Source organism: Mchenga conophoros, linkage group LG11 (genome assembly GCF_057382185.1).
Source record: "Mchenga conophoros isolate Kocher_MC1m ecotype Shallow Benthic linkage group LG11, M_conophoros_male_GT1.1, whole genome shotgun sequence".
Classification (NCBI taxonomy): domain Eukaryota; kingdom Metazoa; phylum Chordata; class Actinopteri; order Cichliformes; family Cichlidae; genus Mchenga; species Mchenga conophoros.
This window is the reverse complement of record NC_140536.1, coordinates 19938203-19959607: the sequence shown is the minus strand read 5'-3', so window position 1 is coordinate 19959607 and position 21405 is coordinate 19938203. Positions and strand designations below refer to the sequence as shown.

The following is a 21405-nucleotide window of genomic DNA, read 5'->3' as shown; positions in this document are numbered from 1 at the left end:
GGGTCCTAAGGCTAGACCCCCTATGCTAAGCAAGCCTACCGCAGACATGAGCGAGACAGATAAATATGAAGGCATGCCGGCTCGGACGTCGCCCGGATCAACAAGGTCCGCGTCAGGTGTTGAGGAACCAGGGCACCCTGACGAAAAGTGGGCTACTGGAACAAGAAGGCATCGGTGGGCAAGGGACGAAAACAGGGCGTTGTTGGAATGCTACTACGCAAGTAACCCCGGCGGAAGGGGCTACATGAATAGGATGAGGGACCTATGGATTCTTCGATACCCAACATCCACAATGACGGCGAAACAACTAGTAGCTCAGTGTTCAAACATTCGAAAGAAGGGACTGCTCTCACAGCTAGAGATTGACGAGGTACAACACAAATGCTACGGCAAGGAGGAGTCAGGACGCCAGGTCAGGGGGGAGATATCATCACCCCCACCCGAGATTGGGTACATAGCCCCAAGTGCGATAGGAGAAGGATCGTTGAGTGCGAGAGGAACTGACCTGAAAAGCTTGAAACCTGGATCCCCCGTAGCCGGTTACCAAGATTACGTGAAGTACCCTCAGAAGGTCTGCTAGATGATGTTAATGCAGCACTACGGGCAATACCTACAACCACGATTACCGACACTAACAAGCTGATCTACAATACGGCAGCAGTGATCAGTGAGATGCTTGGCTACAAGTTGAACAGCCACAAGGGGCAGTACCCTCCATGGAGAAGGAGGCTAGAGGGCAAGATCAAAGTAGCACGGAGGGAGGTTAGCCAACTAACAGAGTTGCAGAAAGGTGCGACAAATAAGGTGCCTAAGAAATACAGCAAGCTGTCCATACCTGAGGCCTTGGAAACTGCCAAGCAAAGACTCACAGCCTTGGCCAGCCGCTTGAGGAGGTACACCAGAGAGATAGAAGGCAGGAGAATAAACCAGCTGTTCTCCACAGAACCAGCAAAGGTGTACTCTCAGTGGCAAGGGAACAATAAGAGAACAGCACCACCAAGGCTGGAGACGGAGCAATACTGGAAGAGCATATGGGAGAAGGATGCAACCCATAACGGCAATGCTCAGTGGCTAGTGGATCTGAGGGCAGACCACAGCGACCTCCCTGAACAGGGTCCAGTAACCATCACAGTGGCAGATATCCAAGAAAGGGTCTCCAGTATGAAGAGTTGGACAGCACCAGGGCCCGACATGGTTCACGCCTACTGGCTGAAGAAGCTGACTGCACTCCACGAGCGTCTGGCAGCACAAATGAACCAGCTGCTAGTTAACGAGAGACACCCGGAATGGCTAACTGAAGGCCGGACGGTCCTGATCCCCAAGGACCCCAAGAAGGGACCGGTCCCCTCCAACTACCGACCAATAACCTGCCTCAGTACTACATGGAAGCTCCTGTCAGGCATCATATCGGCTAAGATGAACAGGCACATGGGTCAATACATGAGCGGGACACAGAAAGGAATTGGCAAGAATACCAGAGGTGCAAAACACCAGCTACTGGTAGACAGAACAATCAGCCGAGACTGCAAGACCAGACTGACCAACCTGTGCACTGCCTGGATTGATTACAAGAAGGCCTATGACTCAATGCCCCACAGCTGGATACTGGAATGCCTAGAATTGTACAAGATCAATGGGACCCTAAGAGCCTTCATCAGGAACTCAATGGGGATGTGGCGTACAACACTAGAGGCCAACTCCAAGCCCATAGCACAAGTTACCATCAAGTGCGGGATCTACCAAGGAGATGCTCTGTCCCCACTGCTGTTCTGCATAGGCCTGAACCCCCTCAGTGAGATCATTAACAAGACTGGCTACGGATACCGACTACGGAATGGAGCAGTTGTCAGCCACCTCCTGTACATGGATGACATCAAGCTGTATGCCAAGAGTGAACGAGACATCGATTCACTGATCCACACTACCAGGCTATACAGCAATGACATTGGAATGTCGTTCGGACTGGAGAAGTGTAGTCGGATGGTAACAAAGAGAGGGAAGGTAGTCAGAACTGAGGGGATTGAACTACCAGAAGGCAACATTGCAGACATAGAGGACAGTTACAAGTACCTGGGGATCCCGCAGGCAAATGGGAACCATGAAGAGGCCGCTAGAAAGGCTGCAACCACCAAGTACCTGCAGAGGGTCAGGCAAGTCCTGAGGAGTCAGCTGAATGGTAAGAACAAGATCCGGGCCATCAACACATACGCCCTGCCCGTGATCAGGTACCCTGCTGGGGTAATAGGCTGGCCAAAGGAGGAGATAGAAGCCACTGACATAAAGACAAGAAAGCTCCTGACCATGCATGGAGGGTTTCACCCCAAGTCCAGCACCCTGAGGCTGTACGCTAAGCGGAAGGAAGGGGGCCGGGGACTGGTGAGTGTCAGCACCACAGTCCAGGATGAGACAACGAACATCCAAGAATACATTGGGAAGATGGCCCCAACTGACCGAGTGCTCAGTGAATACCTCAGGCAGCAGAAACCCAAGAAAGAGGAGGGAGACGAGGAACCATCATGGAAGGACAGGCCCCTGCACGGTATGTACCACCGGCAGATAGAGGAGGTGGCTGATATCCAGAAATCCTACCAGTGGCTGGACAAAGCTGGACTGAAAGACAGCACAGAGGCACTAATCATGGCAGCACAAGAACAAGCTCTGAGTACAAGATCCATAGAGGCTGGGGTCTATCACACCAGGCAAGACCCCAGGTGCAGGCTGTGTAAAGATGCCCCAGAGACAATCCAGCACATAACAGCAGGGTGCAAGATGCTAGCAGGCAAGGCATACATGGAACGCCATAACCAAGTGGCCGGCATAGTGTACAGGAACATCTGTGCCGAGTATAACCTAGAAGTCCCGAGGTCAAAATGGGAGATGCCCCCAAGGGTGGTGGAGAATGACCGAGCTAAGATCCTGTGGGACTTCCAGATACAGACGGACAAAATGGTGGTGGCTAACCAACCGGACATAGTGGTGGTAGACAAACAGAAGAAGACGGCCGTAGTGATCGATGTAGCGGTTCCGAATGACAGCAATATCAGGAAGAAGGAACACGAGAAGCTGGAGAAATACCAAGGGCTCAGAGAAGAGCTCGAGAGGATGTGGAGGGTGAAGGTAACGGTGGTCCCCGTGGTAATCGGAGCACTAGGTGCGGTGACTCCCAAGCTAGGCGAGTGGCTCCAGCAGATCCCGGGAAAAACATCGGAGATCTCTGTCCAGAAGAGTGCAGTCCTGGGAACAGCTAAGATACTGCGCAGGACCCTCAAGCTCCCAGGCCTCTGGTAGAGGACCCGAGCTTGAAGGATAAACCGCCCGCAGGGGCGTGCTGGGTGTTATATATATATATATATATGTATATAATATTCTGCAACTCTGTAACTTCTGTCGGTGCTGTACTTTTTTGGAAATCGAATTTCCCAGAGGAACCCACCCGAGGGATTAATAAAGTTCTATCTAATCTATCTATCTATGTAAAGCAGATGTGAAATATGATATTTACACTGAACATCTATTTGAATGCTGCTGGAACGTCCAACTCCAATCTTATTTTCAGCCTTGCAGAAAAATGACCGTCTGTCTCTGAAGACTTTAATGTTTAAACTGGTTCCTGTTCCGATAAATGTCTCCTGGTCTCCATCAGCTCTGTACCAGGTGTAGTTCCACACTGCTGGGTTGGCATTAGTGCTGCAGGTCAGACTCACATTGCTGTTCTCTGGTACTGGACCAGAAGGACTGACTGAAACTGTGATGTTTTTAGGTGAATCTGAAAGTTAAGGAATACAACATACAAACTAAAATGTTAAGACAGTTTTCTTTGCAGAAGTAGTGTTTATAAATTGGGTACAATGCCTTCAGTATCTATTTTTTCCCATTAAATTAATAACTCATACACATCTAACACCAAACAGGAGAGAAGGGAGCAAACCGCACCAATTTACTCATTTTTTCTTTTATCAAGAAAATTTGTAGAGTGATAGTAAGAAGTTGCTTTGGCCCTTTCTTTCTAAATACTGATGTATCCAATAAAAATCCATCCATCCATCCATCTTCATCCGCTTTATCCGGGGCCGGGTCGCGGGGGCAGCAGCCTAAGCAAAGAGGCCCAGACCTCCCTCTCCCCAGCCACCTCCTCCAGCTTATCCGGGGGAATACCAAGGCGTTCCCAGGCCAGCCGAGAGATATAATCTCTCCAGCGTGTCCTGGGTCTGCCCCGGGGCCTCCTCCCAGTGGGACATGCCTGGAACACCTCACCCAGGAGGCGTCCAGGGGGCATCCTTGTCAGATGCCCGAACCACCTCAGCTGACTCCTTTCGATGTGGAGCAGCAGCTGCTCTACTCTGAGCCCCTCCCGGATGGCCCAACTTCTCACCCTATCTCTAAGGGAGAGGCCAGCCACCCTTCGGAGGAAGCTCATTTCCGCCGCTTGTATCCGCGATCTCGTTCTTTCGGTCACTACCCACAGCTCATGGCCATAGGTGAGGGTAGGGACGTAGATCGACCGGTAAATTGAGAGCTTCGCTTTTACACTCAGCTCCCTCTTCACCACGACGGACCGGTGCAGCGTCCGCATTACTGCAGCTGCAGCCCCAATCCGTCTGTCGATCCAATAAAAATGATTTTTCTTTGTCTTTATATTGACTGACTGAACAATGCAACTTACAGTCACTTCACCAACTTTATACTTCTTTTTACTGAGTGTCAAAAACTACCCATTCATCATCTTCCAGGGGGGTTGGAGCCTAGCCCAAATGCCACTGGGTGAGAGGCAGTGTACACTGACACAGACAGTGATTCTGTCCTGTGGGCAATTTTAGAATCTCCAGTAAACCCACCCCTCCTTCTGTGGGTGGGAAGAGAAACACCACATAGAAAGGCTCCAGCCAGATGGTGGACTTTTTTGATACTTCTTTTTCTCTGTGTCTTATTTAGAGTTTGGTCGCCATGGCAATGATAAATGCCCTGGTTCTTACATACCGCTATTCTACTCAACTTAAACCGCTTCATACAACATGCCTCATCCATTCACCTAATTTATGTTTAAGTGTTTTCTAATTAAAATAATATCGAAAGTGTTTTGTTCATCGGATAACAGCTTATCTAAATATCGTTACCCGAGGATATTTGGTGTGCAAATTGGCTCCACTCTGCATGCCAACCTTCCAAATAGTAGATAACCTGCTCTACCTTCTGAGCTACACCAGGCACGTGCGAGGGGCGGCTTGAGCACCTGCCCCTTTCCTGATGGGTGTCCCAAATGCCCTTTTCTTGAGGCAATTGTTTTATGTGTGTTTTATGCATGCGGCGCGTCTGCACAGAAACATTGGGTAGGATGTGTTTTGAGGCAGGACGCACATTTTTTGCTGTTTGAGCGGTGCCCATATGACAAGCCATTTCAGCCACGAGTTTTCTACGCGAGTTTTCTAACACGTCTGATTAAGAAATGCCGTAAAAAACACTGTTTAATGGCGTTGACCTGACAGAATACCGTATTTTACACCAGGAAGTGGCGTCTTAAACGCCGTTTCTGAACGGGAGAAAAAAAACACACTTTTACCTGTCTTTGAACGCCACTCAGCAAAAAATGGCATTCAAAGACAGATTAAAAACTGTTTTTTTCGGCGTTCAGTGTCAGCTGTGAAGGCGTTTAAAACGCTGTTTACTTGAAACTATGCAGGGCCTTCCCCATGGCGTTAAACTGTATTTCTTACGCCATTTCTTAACCAGACGTGTTAGAAAACTCGCAATATTTGGCAGAAATGGCTTACCATATGGAGAGCTGTAGAAGAAGCAAATTAAATGGGAGACGCAGACTGATGCAACAAAAACCAGTTAGGTGTACATCGTACACTTAGTATGCGTTCACAGCATACACATAGTCTATAGCACACAGATGAACCTTATTATTACATGTTGGTAAGTTGTCTTGTGACAACTGACAAATTGAAACAGATGAGCGTGCTGTGTGTGAAACAGCGCAACAAACATTACCTGTCCTTTTATTAACTGCACAAGTAGTGCTGGTCATTAGCTGCCAGCTAACTGGGTAAGGGTCTGTAGCTCTGCCCACCGTTTCAGGGAACATATTTAGTTTTAAAGTAAGTTACAGGGCTTTTCCTGCCTTCCTGGAGGGCTTATATTTCACTGAACAGAATCTAACACACATATCCAAATAATTATGGATTATTATAATTATGATTTTTAAAAAACACACCCTATGTTATTAAAGAAAATACATTAAGAAACAAAATATATTAGATTTATATTTCAAATATGACAAAATGCTGATTTTACAAAATTATTGTATCTTTACAGTTTAAACATTTGTGCAGGCAGAAAGCTTATTAGAGTGTACAGTCAAACAAATTGAATCCTCATAAATACATTATTTCATGTTTATTACTTAATTTGTTTATATCCATCACTTTATTATTATAGCACTAGGAATAAATAATGAGGGAATTATTCTGGATCAGCACCATGATACAAACTTGTGGCCATAGTATATACAGTATTCTGGAGAAGGTTTTTTATGAGTATAGATTTTTTAAATTATAACTCATGATGTGATATTGTCCAGACATGCCCTGTAAGGACATGAGGAGGAAACAGTGTTAAAAGGAGTTGTGTGAGGCAGTGGATCTCTCACCAGTTATTAAAAAGAGCACAGGTATCAATAACACATGTACCAGCTGTTCCACTGCAAAGGTATTCAAATATAAAAATAATAATAAGCACAATGTTTTGGTTCTATAACATTTTCTATTATTACTTTATTATAGAGGTACAAGAGTTGTTAAGTGTGGATAATTAAATAAAAGATTAGTGCAATAGCAAAGTGTGCCATGTTGTCAGATGGACAGCAACTGGAGAGTGATAGATGAGATGAGGAGATGGAAGAGAGGCAAAGAGTGATTCACAGGCAGAGCCTAGTTTATTTCTCACAGTTTTATTGCCTTATGGTTCCAAGCGCTGTCACCAATCTTTGCATTTTATTATTATTTCATGACACTTGTTTAATCAGCAACCATTTCTCATATGGACTTTTTACAGTCTCAGATCAACACAGCCCTGCCCTCCAGTACTATCAGGAGCAGCAGCAACCCCTCAACAACAACATTGTACCCATCAGGTAAAACATGGGCTAAGTTTGCTTCGCACTGTCCCCACCTGATGACAGTGATATAGTATGATGATGTTCCATATTAGATTCCTGATGGTTGGTGGGTGTGGCTTCAGCCTGGTTCTATGTGCCCCTTTTTAACTTTGAGCACCGCCCCTTTAAACATCTCTGCACAGCCCTGAGCTACACCCACCCCAGCCACCCCTCCTGAGCTAAAGCCAACCAACCTCACCTCCCCTGAGCTACAGTCCCACTTTACCCAGTTGTGTTCATCATCCATATTTAATGAGTGTGTATTTATTGCCTCTATCTACCCACATTTCTTTGTTGCATTGAACTGTTGAATATTCATTTTCTCACTCACATTTGTCCTGGTTTGCATTCAAAGACATTATTGGCTACCATCTGGATTTTTTTGCTACACCTGAACAAAGGTTGATTTTTTATTTACTATCTGTGGCCTGAGTCTGGAACTGGGGCCTCATTCTCACATCACATAACAGTTATCTGAATTTTGTTTTTTTAATAATTCTGTTTTACTGGTTGTGTAGTCACAAAACAAATATCATAACTTGGGGAAAATACATGATACTATATATAGTAAGTGAAACTCTGAAACTGAAAACTGTAAAGTGAAAAGCAACTGTCAAATGTGACTGACTAAATGTAGTTTTACTCTTAGAGAGAATAAATAACAGATCTAGATAACTGTATTTATTACTAAATACATTACTACTACTATTTAAACGTTATTACTATTTATTTCATTTGAGAAGAGAAAAATAAACTCACATGAAATATCAGGAGTTAAACTTGCTTCAGCAGTGACATCAGGGCTACCATCTTGTTTCTGGTAGACAGCAGTGCAGGAGATTTTATTTCCATGATGGAGGTGAGAAGCAGTGAAATTCATAACAGAGGTCCTGACTTTAGTTTTGTCCTGATTCTCCTGCAGTGTCTCCTGACTCTGACCCAGGTTAGGGCTCCATGTCAGAGCTGGAGGATGAGACCAACATGGAGCTGGAGCAGAGCACGTCAGACTCACAGAGGCTCCCTCCTCCACCTCCACTGTGGATGGAGTCAGAGTCGGTGAGGGAGGATCATCTGGCAAAAAGATCAGTCAATAAAGAAATGAGCAGTAATTAATTTCAGGTTTTTATATTCTGTGTAAAATCCAGTGAATTCACAATGAAGTCAAAGCAGCTTGACTCGTGTCATTTATTCATATGAATTGTCTTTATATGGATATAAAAACTTACCTATGAATGAAATGTCTACACCAGCTTGTGTAAAAGTGTATATCAGTGTATTATTACAATCCAGTCTGAAGTAATATTTAGTACTTTGAAGAAGACTTGCATTATTGAAAGTTGTGGTGCAGTCTTTCTTTTTTAAGTCTCCTGTCATTTCTTTAGTTGGCTTTAGTTTTGCATTTTTACTGTTAAATGAAGTTGAATTACTCCAATATGCTTCACATGAATCATCTAAGTTATTTTTATGGTTCCTCTCAACATCAAAGGAGCAGGGGATGGTCACACAGGAGCCTCTCAAAACATTTATATTCTGTGGCATATTGACCTCCCATATTCTACACAGTGCACCTGAAACACAACACAATGAATTGTAAAAAATAAATGCAAACAGTAATTTACAGCAACAGTACAGTTTTAATTATTGCAGCCTTTATCCAGAGTTATCACTGCTGCTAGGACTTCAGTGTTTAATTCAGGTACAAATGCTAAATATTTTTACTGTTAAATATCTAATAAATGGACACCCTTTGTAGTTTAGTAGATGTTTCATGTTAAATAATAATCTTTACATGATGCTGATTTTCTTTCACTCACCCTGCAGCAGAGAACTAATGAGAAGAAAAGTCAGAGTTCCAGCCATCTTGTTACAAAAAAGTGAAGTTTAAAGGAGTCTGAAGTTTGCACAGGAAACAATTTATATGATTATTTGTTAAACATTACCAGTGACAAGCTGTTATGGTGAAAAGTGAAGTAAATTATTTTTTTATGTATTCTGTTAAAACTCTCAAATGATGTTTGAGAATATTTTTAGTGCGTTAGCTCAAGATAACAGCGTGATACAGCACATTTTTTCACTCAGTAACAGGGCTCATTATTATCTTTAAAATATGTGACAATGACAGTAATGGTAATTTTGCAAAGCCCAGCGCTCGCATGTAACTACTGTCACTACGAGGATAATTATTCATCCTCAAAAAATCTGCTAAGATACCAGCGTAGAGCTCTTATTTCAAAAAGTTATGTTCATAAACATGATAGACGAGAGAAAAAGAAAATCCTTCACCTTTTCCCTGTGGAACTTTTTCCTCGACAAATATGATGTTTAATCTAAATCGCAGTGAATCAAAGAATGATAGAAATGTTAGCTTTGCATAAAACCTTGATATTTCTTCCATATTTAAGATATAAAAACTTACATTCTTACGAGCTTCATAGAGAAGTCATTTCCACATATGTGAGGTTTTTTAAGAACTGTTCAGGAAGCGATGTAAAAAGAGGAAATAACACAAAAGTATGAGTGTCAATATTAGATAGATGCTTTTACAAGAAGTGGCTGTTAACAGTACCACCTTCTTTTCTGACCACGATCTCCACAACACGTCTTGCACCACTGAATGTGCTGTAAACATTTCTATTCACTTAGTAATAATGTTCATTATTTGGCTGAAGGAATAAAGTAGATTAATGTTTCTATTTTCTAAACAAGAAACTGAAAGTTAAAAACAGTAACAGTAAGACTGATGTTGTGTAAATTTCATTAATAAATAATATGTACAATATTACTTATTAATGAATATAGGTGTGTTCACCTGTCACGTGCACAGATAAATTAAAATTTCTATCAAAGCCTACAGAAATTGAATTTAATGTTTTTCATCTTTGGCAGTTACACAAGTTGACACTAGGTGGGAGTGTTTTCGGGGGTTAGTTTGTCCTGTCTCTGAGCAGTAGCGTTTTCATTTCATGTTGTATGTGCGGTGTACTACCTGTGTTAAGCTTTGGCTTCCAATCTTTCACCGTGCTGGTCTTGATCCTGTGACTTTCTGAATAGATTAGTATAGAATGAGTAATCTATGCTCAGAAAACAAATGATTTAGTATGCATACTAAAAAATGTCTTTCTAAATCACCACCCACAGTCACACACCAGAGGCTGTAAATTCACATGTAACACTCAAGAGGCACGGTGCAAAACATAAGATCTAAAAATCATTAAAGTATAACCAGAAACTAACTGAAATAAAGAATATTAATAATCAAAAACATAAACACTGAATCACCAGACTCAGGACCATGACAGTAAGGATGGAAACCTTACGCACTAAAATGAATTTAAAACAAACAAAAATTAGAGCAAGAAACTCTGATGTACTAAAATTAAACTGTATTGGAAATGTTGGTATTTTGCTGCTGCCTGAGCTTCTTTAAGGCAGACTCAGGTGTGTGTACAACTATCCTGTGTTCTGAGTAATCATGGACTTTGTTTAACATGCATGTTATGATGTAGTTCATATGAAAACTCACACTATGGGGCTGCATTATTAAATATAGTAACTTGTTGAATGATATATACATTTTTATTACATTCTGCCTTTATTATTGCTGCCTGCAGTTCAGACCTGACACAAACACAATAATACAAATAATATTGAATATTGAAACTGAAACTCAGACCTGGCACCCATGGAAAACATTTAACATGTAATGAAATAAGAAATACAACAATAAAACACAAACTATTGAGCAGTTCAAATCATTTGTTGTGCTCATCTGTCACTACAAGGCCTTCAGACGATTAGATAGTTTATTCCAAAAATGCATTACATCTTCTTGGCTGTGGAGAATAGATAGAAACAATTACATTTGATAACTAGAAAATTTACAGGACACTCTCATATAGTACATGAGATTACAAAGGTTGCACGTCTGCCAATGGAACAATGCATCATAGCTATGCAAGATCTCCCTCTTAAAAACAGAAAAAGCGCAGATTTGTTGATCAGTGGTATCTCTGTTTCCTGAACTCTTACTTCTGACCAGCTCCCTGACCAACCTCACCTGAGAAGTTGCATCAGATGTGGTGCAGTGGACAGAGCAGTGCTAGGTGGCATTTAATTGAGTGAAAAAGGCTCTCTGTGCAGAACCTCTGCTACACACTCCTAAATTTGCCCTCCCTTTTGTTCAGTAGACTGTACTGAGCAGATGGCTGGAGGCTATTTTGTCCCAGTACATAGTAGTCGACTACTGAGTTGTTTAAATCAGCCAAAAGTTGTCAGAGCGTAAAAGCTATAATAGAACTGTGAAGTAAGAGTGCTTGGCATCTCTCCACTATCAACTCCTTGAATGCTCATTCACCCTCAGCTTTCACCACACCCCTTTAAAGTGATTCCATCACGCAAAGCATGCTATTAGGCTAGGTTGGTTAGCTACACAGTGGTTATTCAATGCATTTCAATAAAGACTAGTATAACAGATAAATGACTTTTTTTTCACATTAGTATCATTTAACTGCCAAACAAAAAATACAAACAAATCTTACAATCTTAAGAAAAAAATCTTATCTATTGGGTCATTTTCAAGGTCAGCATCACTGACTCTTTGGAGCTGTGTTAATGACATCATACTCTGAAGAGCTGACGGTTCTACCGCTGAGTGACATATAAGTTCTGTCCTCTTCTTTTGGCTTCACATTCTTTCGTACTTTGCTGCAAAAAAAGAAACAAATGAATTATTTGAAAACATGCTATAAAAAACATCAGTAGGCTTTCCATTGTGAACATACTAACTTACCAAAGGCATGCCGAACAGATGACACTGACACTGAAAAACACGCCAGCGAGGACCCAAGGAACAACTCCACTGTAAAGTCCACAGTGCATTTCAGACCCTGCCATGAGAAATAAAGCCATGGACATTATATTCCTAATCAACTAATACTTAAGTTACAAGTAATTATTCTGGCATCATGACATGTAAAGCATGTCATGATATGTAAAGCAGATATGTAAAGATATGTAAAGCAGATGTGAAATGTGATATTTACACTGAACATCTATTTGAATGCTGCTGGAACGTCCAACTCCAATCTCATTTTCAGCCTTGCAGAAAAATGACCGTCTGTCTCTGGAGACTTGAATGTTTAAACTGGTTCCTGTACCAATAAACGTCTCCTGGTCTCCATCAGCTCTGTACCAGGTGTAGTTCCTCACTGCTGGGTTGGCATTAGTGCTGCAGGTCAGACTCACATTGCTGTTCTCTGGTACTGGACCAGAAGGACTGACTGAAACTGTAATGTTTTTAGGTGAATCTGAAAATTAAGGAATAAAACATACAAACTAAAATGTTAAGACAGTTTTCTTTGCAGAAGTAGTGTTTATAAATTGGGTACAATGCCTTCAGTATATATTTTTTCCCATTAAATTAATAACTCATACACATCTAACACCAAACAGGAGAGAAGGGAGCAAACCGCACCAATTTACTGATTTTTTCTTTAATCAAGAAAATTTGTAGAGTGATAGTAAGAAGTTGCTTTGGCCCTTTCTTTCTAAATACTGATGTATCCAATAAAAATTATTTTTCTTTGTCTTTTTATTGACTGACTGAACAATGCAACTTACAGTCACTTCACCAACTTTATACTTCTTTTTACTGAGTGTCAAAAACTACCCATTCATCATCTTCCAGGGGGGTTGGAGCCTAGTCCAAATGCCACTGGGTGAGAGGCAGTGTACACTGACACAGACAGTGATTCTGTCCTGTGGGCAATTTTAGAATCTCCAGTAAACCCACCCCTCCTTCTGTGGGTGGGAAGAGAAACACCACACAGAAAGGCTCCAGCCAGATGGTGGACTTTTTTGATACTTCTTTTTCTCTGTGTCTTATTTTGAGTTTGGTCCCCATGGAAATGATAAATGCCCTGGTTCTTACATACCGCTATTGTACTCAACTTAAACCGCTTCATACAACATGCCTCATCCTTCACCTAATTTATGTTTAAGTGTTTTCTGATTAAAATAACAGAGAAAGTGTTTTGTTCATCAGACATGGACCCGTACAAAGCCGCATCATATAACGTGCGGAGGGCGGTGAAAGAGGCGAAGCAGCGCTACGGGAGGAAACTAGAGTCACAACTCCAACAGAGTGACTCTAGGAGCCTGTGGCGGGGACTAAGGACAATAACGGACTATAAAGCACCAACAACCGGTATGACGAACGCGGCCGTGACTCTGGCAGACGAGCTGAACACTTTCTATACTCGCTTCGAGGCTGCAGCTAAGGTCTCCAACAATGCTAGTGTTGGCGGCGCTAACGGCTGCAGACAGGAAGATACTGCCAGCACCGGAAACGTGCTCGTCATCTCCGAGCATGAAGTAAGGAGAGCCTTCAAGAGAGTGAACACCAGGAAAGCAGCAGGACCAGACGGCATCCCAGGTCGTATCCTAAGAGACTGCGCATACCAGCTAGCTTCTGTGTTCACTGAGATATTCAACATCTCTTTATCTCAGTCGGTGATCCCCACATGCTTCAAAGAGTCTATCATTGTTCCTGTCCCGAAGAAACCCCACCCTGCTTCTCTCAATGACTATCGCCCTGTAGCCCTCACCTCAGTAGTGATGAAGTGCTTTGAACGCCTGGTCAGAGACTTCATCATTTCTTCACTACCAGACACACTGGACCCACTACAGTTCGCTTACCGTCCAAATCGTTCCACAGACGATGCCATCTCTCATCTCCTCCACACATCACTCACTCACTTGGACACTAGAAGGGGGAATTATGTTAAAATGCTCTTCATAGACTACAGCTCTGCATTTAACACCATAATTCCCTCCACACTCACCACCAAGCTGGAGCATCTGGGACTCAGCTCATCTATGTGTCAGTGGATCTCCAACTTCCTAACTGGCAGACCACAGGCAGTAAGGATGGGCGGACATGTCTCAGCCTCCACCACTCTCAGCACTGGAGCCCCCCAGGGGTGTGTTCTGAGCCCCCTGCTGTACTCTTTGTACACATATGACTGTGTGGCCACTACCAGCTCCACCACCATCATCAAGTTTGCTGACGACACCGTCGTGGTGGGCCTGATCTCTGATAACAACGAGACGGCCTACCTGAAGGAGATTAGGAATCTGGAGAACTGGTGCCAGAGGAACAACCTCCTTCTAAACGTCAGTAAGACAAAGGAGCTGATAGTGGACTTCAGCACTAAGCAGGAGAGGAACTACCAGACCCCCGTCATCAACGAGTGCCCAGTGGAGAGAGTGGACAGCTTCAAATACCTCGGAGTTCACATCACGCAGGACCTGTCATGGTCCTGTCACATCAACACCATGGTGAAAAAGGCCCGTCAGCGTCTCTACCACCTCAGACGCTTGAGAGACTTCCAACTGCCCTCCAAGGTGCTCAGGAACTTTTACTCGTGCACCATAGAGAGCATCCTGGCGGGAAACATCTTAACCTGGTTCGGGAACAGCACCATGCAGGACAGACAAGCTCTACAGAGGACTGTGCGGTCAGCTGAGCGCACCATCCGCTCCGAGCTCCCTGACCTGCACTCAATCTACAGCAGGCGGTGCCGGACCAAGGCCAGGAAGATCGTGAAGGACCTCAGCCATCCCAACAACAGACTGTTCTCTCTGCTGAGGTCAGGAAAGCGATTCCGCTCCCTGAAGACCAACACAGAGAGACTGAGGAGGAGCTTCTTCCCGCAGGCGATACGGTCTCTCAATCACACCACCACACAGTACTGACCCACACATATGGTTCTTACACACACACTGGACTTTCTGGACATTGTTTTTGCACACATTGTTTTTTTGCACAACACTGGTCACTATATTCTTCATTTCCAGTTAATACTTGTACAGCTGCTGTTATTGTGTATATATTTATTTATATTTAGATTTCTTCATACATTCTTATATAGTTCTATATTGTGTATTGTGTATTTTGTTGTACAGTTATTTTATTTTCAACTTTAATTTATATATTTTATCTTATTCCTTCCCAGTTAAATTTACCCTTCATTCTAATTTGTGTTGTACAGTTATTTCATTTTTAACCATAATTTATATTTTATTCCTTCTTAGTTAAATTTACCCTTTTTAATTTTTCATATTTATTTCCTATCTTATTCATAGCCTTTTCCTTTTTTGTTTTCTTTAGGTCACGAGCAGTTGTCCAAGCATTTCACTACATATCGTACTGTGTATGACTGTGTACGTGACAAATAAAATTTGAATTTGAGATAACAGCTTATCTAAATATCGTTACCCGAGGATATTTGGTGTGCAAATTGGCTCCAGTCTGCATGCCAACCTTCCAAATAGTAGATAACCTGCTCTACCTTCTGAGCTACACCAGGCACGCTCGAGGGGCGGCTTGAGCACCTGCCCCTTTCCTGATGGGTGTCCCAAATGCCCTTTTCTTGAGGCAATTGTTTTATGTGTGTTTTATGCATGCGGCGTGTCTGCGCAGAAACATTGGGTAGGATGTGTTTTGAGGCAGGACGCACATTTTTTGCTGTTTGAGCGGTGCCCATATGACAAGCCATTTCAGCCACGAGTTTTCTACGCGAGTTTTCTAACACGTCTGATTAAGAAATGCCGTAAAAAACACTGTTTAATTGCGTTGACCTGACAGAATACCGTATTTTACACCAGGAAGTGGCGTCTTAAACGCCCTTTCTGAACGGCAGAAAAAAACACACTTTTACCTGTCTTTGAACACCACTCAGCAAAAAATGGCATTCAAAGACAGATTAAAAACTGTTTTTTCCGGCGTTCAGTGTCAGCTGTGAAGGCGTTTAAAACGCTGTTTTCTTGAAACTATGCAGGGCCTTCCCCATGGCGTTAAACTGCATTTCTTACGCCATTTCTTAACCAGATGTGTTAGAAAACTCGCAATATTTGGCAGAAATGGCTTACCATATGGAGAGCTGTAGAAGAAGCAAATTAAATGGGAGACGCAGACTGATGCAACAAAAACCAGTTAGTAGGTGTACATCGTACACTTAGTATGCGTTCACAGCATACACATAGTCTATAGCACAGAGATGAACCTTATTATTACATGTTGGTAAGTTGTCTTGTGACAACTGACAAATTGAAACAGATGAGCGTGCTGTGTGTGCAACAGCGCGACAAACATTACCTGTCCTTTTATTAACTGCACAAGTAGTGCTGGTCATTAGCTGCCAGCTAACTGGGTAAGGGTCTGTAGCTCTGCCCACCGTTTCAGGGAACATATTTAGTTTTAAAGTAAGTTACAGGGCTTTTCCTGCCTTCCTGGAGGGCTTATATTTCACTGAACAGAATCTAACACACATATCCAAATAATTATGGATTATTATAATTATGATTTTTAAAAAACACACCCTATGTTATTAAAGAAAATACATTAAGAAACAAAATATATTAGATTTATATTTCAAATATGACAAAATGCTGATTTTACAAAATTATTGTATCTTTACAGTTTAAACATTTAATAAGCTTTCTGCCTGCACAGAGTGTACAGTCAAACAAATTGAATCCTCATAAATTCATTTTTATTACTTAATTTGTTTATATCCATCACTTTATTATTATAGCACTAGGAATAAATAATGAAGGAATTATTCTGGATCAGCACCATGATACAAACTTGTGGCCATAGTATATACAGTATTCTGGAGAAGGTTTTTTATGAGTATAGATTTTTTAAATTATAACTCATGATGTGATATTGTCCAGACATGCCCTGTAAGGACATGAGGAGGAAACAGTGTTGAAAGGAGTTGTGTGAGGCAGTGGATCTCTCACCAGCTACATTAAAAAGAGCACAGGTATCAATAACACATCTACCAGCTGTTCCACTGCAAAAGTATTCAAGTATAAAAATAATAATAAACACAATGTTTTGGTTCTATAACATTTTCTATCATTACTTTATTATAGATTAGGTACAAGAGTTGTTAAGTTTGGATAATTAAATAATAGATTAGTGCAATAGCAAAGTGTGCCTTGTTGTCAGATGGACAGCAAGTGGAGAGTGATAGATGAGATGAGGAGATAGAAGAGAGGCAAAGAGTGATTCACAGGCAGAGACTAGTTTATTTCTCACAGTTTTATTGCCTTGTGGTTCCAAGCGCTGTCACCAATCTTTGCATTTTATTATTATTTCATGACACTTGTTTAATCAGCAACCATTTCTCATATGGACTTTTTACAGTTTCAGATCAGCACAGCCCTGCCCTCCAGCACTATCAGCAGCAACCCCTCAACAACAACATTGTACCCATCAGGTAAAACATGGGATAAGTTTGCTTCGCACTGTCCCCACCTGATGACAGTGATATAGTATGATGATGTTCCATATTAGATTCCTGATGGTTGGTGGGTGTGGCTTCAGCCTGGTTCTATGTGCCCCTTTTTAACTTTGAGCACCGCCCCTTTAAACATCTCTGCACAGCCCTGAGCTACACCCACCCCAGCCACCCCTCCTGAGCTAAAACCAACCAACCTCACCTCCCCTGAGCTACAGTCCCACTTTACCCAGTTGTGTTCATCATCCATATTTAATGAGTGTGTATGTATTGCCTCTATCTACCCACATTTCTTTGTTGCATTGAACTGTTGAATATTCATTTTCTCACTCACATTTGTCCTGGTTTGCATTCAAAGACATTATTGGCTACCATCTGGATTTTTTTGCTACACCTGAACAAAGGTTGATTTTTTATTTACTATCTGTGGCCTGAGTCTGGAACTGGGGCCTCATTCTCACATCACATAACAGTTATCTGAATTTTGTTTTTTTTTTAATAATTCTGTTTTACTGGTTGTGTAGTCACAAAACAAATATCATAACTTGGGGAAAATACATGATACTATATATAGTAAGTGAAACTCTGAAATTGAAAAATGTAAAGTGAAAAGCAACTGTCAAATGTGACTGACTAAATGTAGTTTTAGTCTTAGAGAGAATAAATAACAGATCTAGATAACTGTATTTATTACTAAATACATTACTACTACTATTTAAACGTTATTACTATTTATTTCATTTGAGAAGAGAAAAATAAACTCACATGAAATATCAGGAGTTAAACTTGTTTCAGCAGTGACATCAGGGCTACCATCTTGTTTCTGGTAGACAGCAGTGCAGGAGATTTTATTTCCATGATGGAGGTGAGAAGCAGTGAAATTCATAACAGAGGTCCTGACTTTAGTTTTGTCCTGATTCTCCTGCAGTGTCTCCTGACTCTGACCCAGGTTAGGGCTCCATGTCAGAGCTGGAGGATGAGACCAACATGGAGCTGGAGCTGGAGCAGAGCACGTCAGACTCACTGAGGCTCCCTCCTCCACCTCCAGTGTGGATGGAGTCAGAGTCGGTGAAGGAGGATCTTGTGGTGGGAAGACATATTTTCATCAGTCAATAAAGAAATGAGCAGTAATTAATTTAAGGTTGTTTTTTTTTTTTTGCTGTGTAAAATCCAGTAAATTCACAATGTCAAAGTCAAAGCAGCTTGACTCGTGTCATTTATTCACATGAATTGTCTTTATATGGATATAAAAACTTACCTATGAATGAAATATCTACACCAGCTTGTTTAAAAGTGTATATCAGTGCATTATTACACTCCAGTCTGAAGAGGTATTTACTTCTTTGAAGAAGACTTGCATTATTGAAAGTTGTGGTGCAGTCTTTCTTTGTTAAGTCTCCTGTCATGTCTTTAGTTGCAAGCAGTTTTGCAGCTTCATTGATCCAATATGCTCTACATGTATGATCTAACATGTTTTTATAGCTCTTCTCTACGTCAAAGAAGCAGGGGATGATCACACAGGTTCCACTCACGACATTTATATTCTGTGGCATTGTGATCCCCCACGTTCCACCTGAAAAAGATAATGCTTTTAATTTCGTTACAATAATTGGTATATTGTACTACAGTCGATTCCATTTTTTCTGCTTCTCCAGTTGAAGGTCGCTAGGGATCTGGAGCATGTCCCAGTTGGCATGTGGCAGGAGGCAGGATACACCCTGGACCAGTTGCTAATCTGTTACTGAACTAACATATAGAGACACTCATATACTCAAGTCCGGGCAGCTAACAATCACTAGTTAACCAAACCCTGTGCACATCTCTGAACTGTGGGAGGAAGCCAGAGTGCCCTGACAGAACCCAATCAGACAGGAAGAATATGCAAACTCCACACAGTACACAGTGTCCCCATTCAATCATACGAGTAGAATTCTATTTGGATAATAGTCAGGGCATGTAATCAATAAAGTAGGAATATTAATGAAATTGAAAGGTAATTTGTTCACTTTAATATTATGAAAGACAGACATCACAGCTTCTTTTGCACTCTGACTGAATTGTTAATGGAACATGCCACTACAGACCATAAAGCCAAGTGACAAAAGTAAAACTGCTCTGAAATTCTACTTTCCGGTTTGAGCACCAGAGTGAAATTAAAAACGTATACAAACACATGCGTAAAGTGAAATAACTAATTTTTTTTAACATGTTAATATGACAAAAAATAAAAATTGTAGTTAAAACTTAAAAAAATTCTCAAATGTGACTCATTACATGTAGAATTGTTTTATTCTAAGCCAGTATTAGAGAGTTCCTACAGAAGTAAACAATATTGCTTGGAAATTGTATGTTTTACTGGATATTTTAGGTCATATATTCTCAGAAAGGAAGACCTGCAGTTCACTTTAATCATTAAGACAATCATACATCAAGGAAATCAATTTAATTTAAAAGGAAAAGTTTGTATATTTATCAACATTTAGGAGCTTAAGTCTTCCATTATGTTTTGCAAATCCCAGAGAAGTCATGATTGCAGAATAACTAAAATCATTACGTTACTAGCTGTTTTATGTCTAATTTGAACAAAGCCAAGAAAAGTAAGTCAATAGCAGTGACATTATTTACAGTAGAGGACAAATAAACTTACATGAAATATCAGGAGTTAAACTTGCTTCAGCAGTGACATCAGGGCTACCATCTTGTTTCTTGTAGACAGCAGTGCAGGAGATTTTATTTCCATGATGGAGGTGAGAAGCAGTGAAACTCATAACAGAGGTCCTGACTTTAGTTTTGTCCTGATTCTCCTGCAGTGTCTCCTGACTCTGACCCAGGTTAGGGCTCCATGTCAGAGCTGGAGGATGAGACCAACATGGAGCTGGAGCAGAGCACGTCAGACTCACTGAGGCTCCCTCCTCCACCTCCAGTGTGGATGGAGTCAGAGTCGGTGAGGGAGGAGCATCTGGCAAAAAGATCAGTCAATAAAGAAATGAGCAGTAATTAATTTCAGGGGTTTTATATGCTGTGTAAAATCCAGTGAATTCACAATGAAGTCAAAGCAGCTTGACTCGTGTCATTTATTCATATGAATTGTCTTTATATGGATATAAAAACTTACCTATGAATGAAATATCTACACCAGCTTGTGTAAAAATGTATTTCAGTGAATTATTACAATCCAGTGTGAAGTAATATTTAGTACTTTGAAGAAGACTTGCATTATTGAAAGTTGTGGTGCAGTCTTTCTTTGTTAAGTCTCCTGTCATTTCTTTAGTTGGCTTTAGTTTTGCATTTTTACTGTTAAATGAAGTTGAATCACTCCAATATGCTTCACATGTATCATCTAAGTTATTTTTATGGTTCCTCTCAACATCAAAGGAGCAGGGGATGGTCACACAGGAGCCTCTCAAAACCTTTATATTCTGTGGCATATTGATGTTGAACGTTTCACACAGTGCACCTGAAACACAACACAATGAATTGTAAAAAAGAAATGCTAACAGTAATTTACAGCAACAGTACAGTTTTAATTATTGCAGCCTTTATCCAGAGTTATCACTGCTGCTAGGACTTCAGTGTTTAATTCAGGTACAAATGCTAAATATTTTACTGTTAAATATCTAATAAATGGACACCCTTTGTAGTTTAGTAGATGTTTCATGTTAAATAATAATCTTTACATGATGCTGATTTTCTTTCACTCACCCTGCAGCAGAGAACTAATGAGAAGTAAAGTCAGAGTTCCAGCCATCTTGTTACAAAAAAGTGAAGTTTAAAGGAGTCTGAAGTTTGCACATGAAACAATTTACATGATTATTTGTTAAACATTACCAGTGACAAGCTGTTATGGTGAAAAGTGAAGTAAATTATTTTTTTTATGTATTCTGTTAAAACTCTCAAATGATGTTTGAGAATATTTTTTGTGCGTTAGCTCAAGATAAC

General features: G+C 41.3%; 2 protein-coding genes across 2 annotated transcripts in view; both read right to left on the bottom strand.

Moving 5' to 3' along the window:
- Positions 1-9016, bottom strand: part of LOC146563968 (B-cell receptor CD22-like) — a 68485-nt gene extending 59469 nt beyond the window's left edge. The window contains exons 1-4 of the mRNA XM_085291374.1: positions 8971-9016; positions 8383-8724; positions 7916-8227; positions 3503-3766 (exon numbers count right to left, since the gene is read on the bottom strand). Coding sequence (XP_085147500.1) covers positions 3503-3766; positions 7916-8227; positions 8383-8724; positions 8971-9016 — 964 coding nt within the window. The remainder of the gene's footprint in view (positions 1-3502; positions 3767-7915; positions 8228-8382; positions 8725-8970) is intronic.
- Positions 9017-11742: 2726 nt separating this feature from the next.
- Positions 11743-21214, bottom strand: LOC146563967 (sialic acid-binding Ig-like lectin 14). The gene is made up of 6 exons (XM_085290201.1): positions 21169-21214; positions 20582-20923; positions 20114-20425; positions 12199-12462; positions 11946-12042; positions 11743-11860 (listed from the first exon to the last, which is right to left on the bottom strand). The coding sequence occupies exons 1-6, from the start codon at positions 21212-21214 to the stop codon at positions 11743-11745; spliced, it is 1179 nt and encodes a 392-aa protein (XP_085146327.1).
- Between the last annotated feature and the right edge of the window lie 191 nt (positions 21215-21405).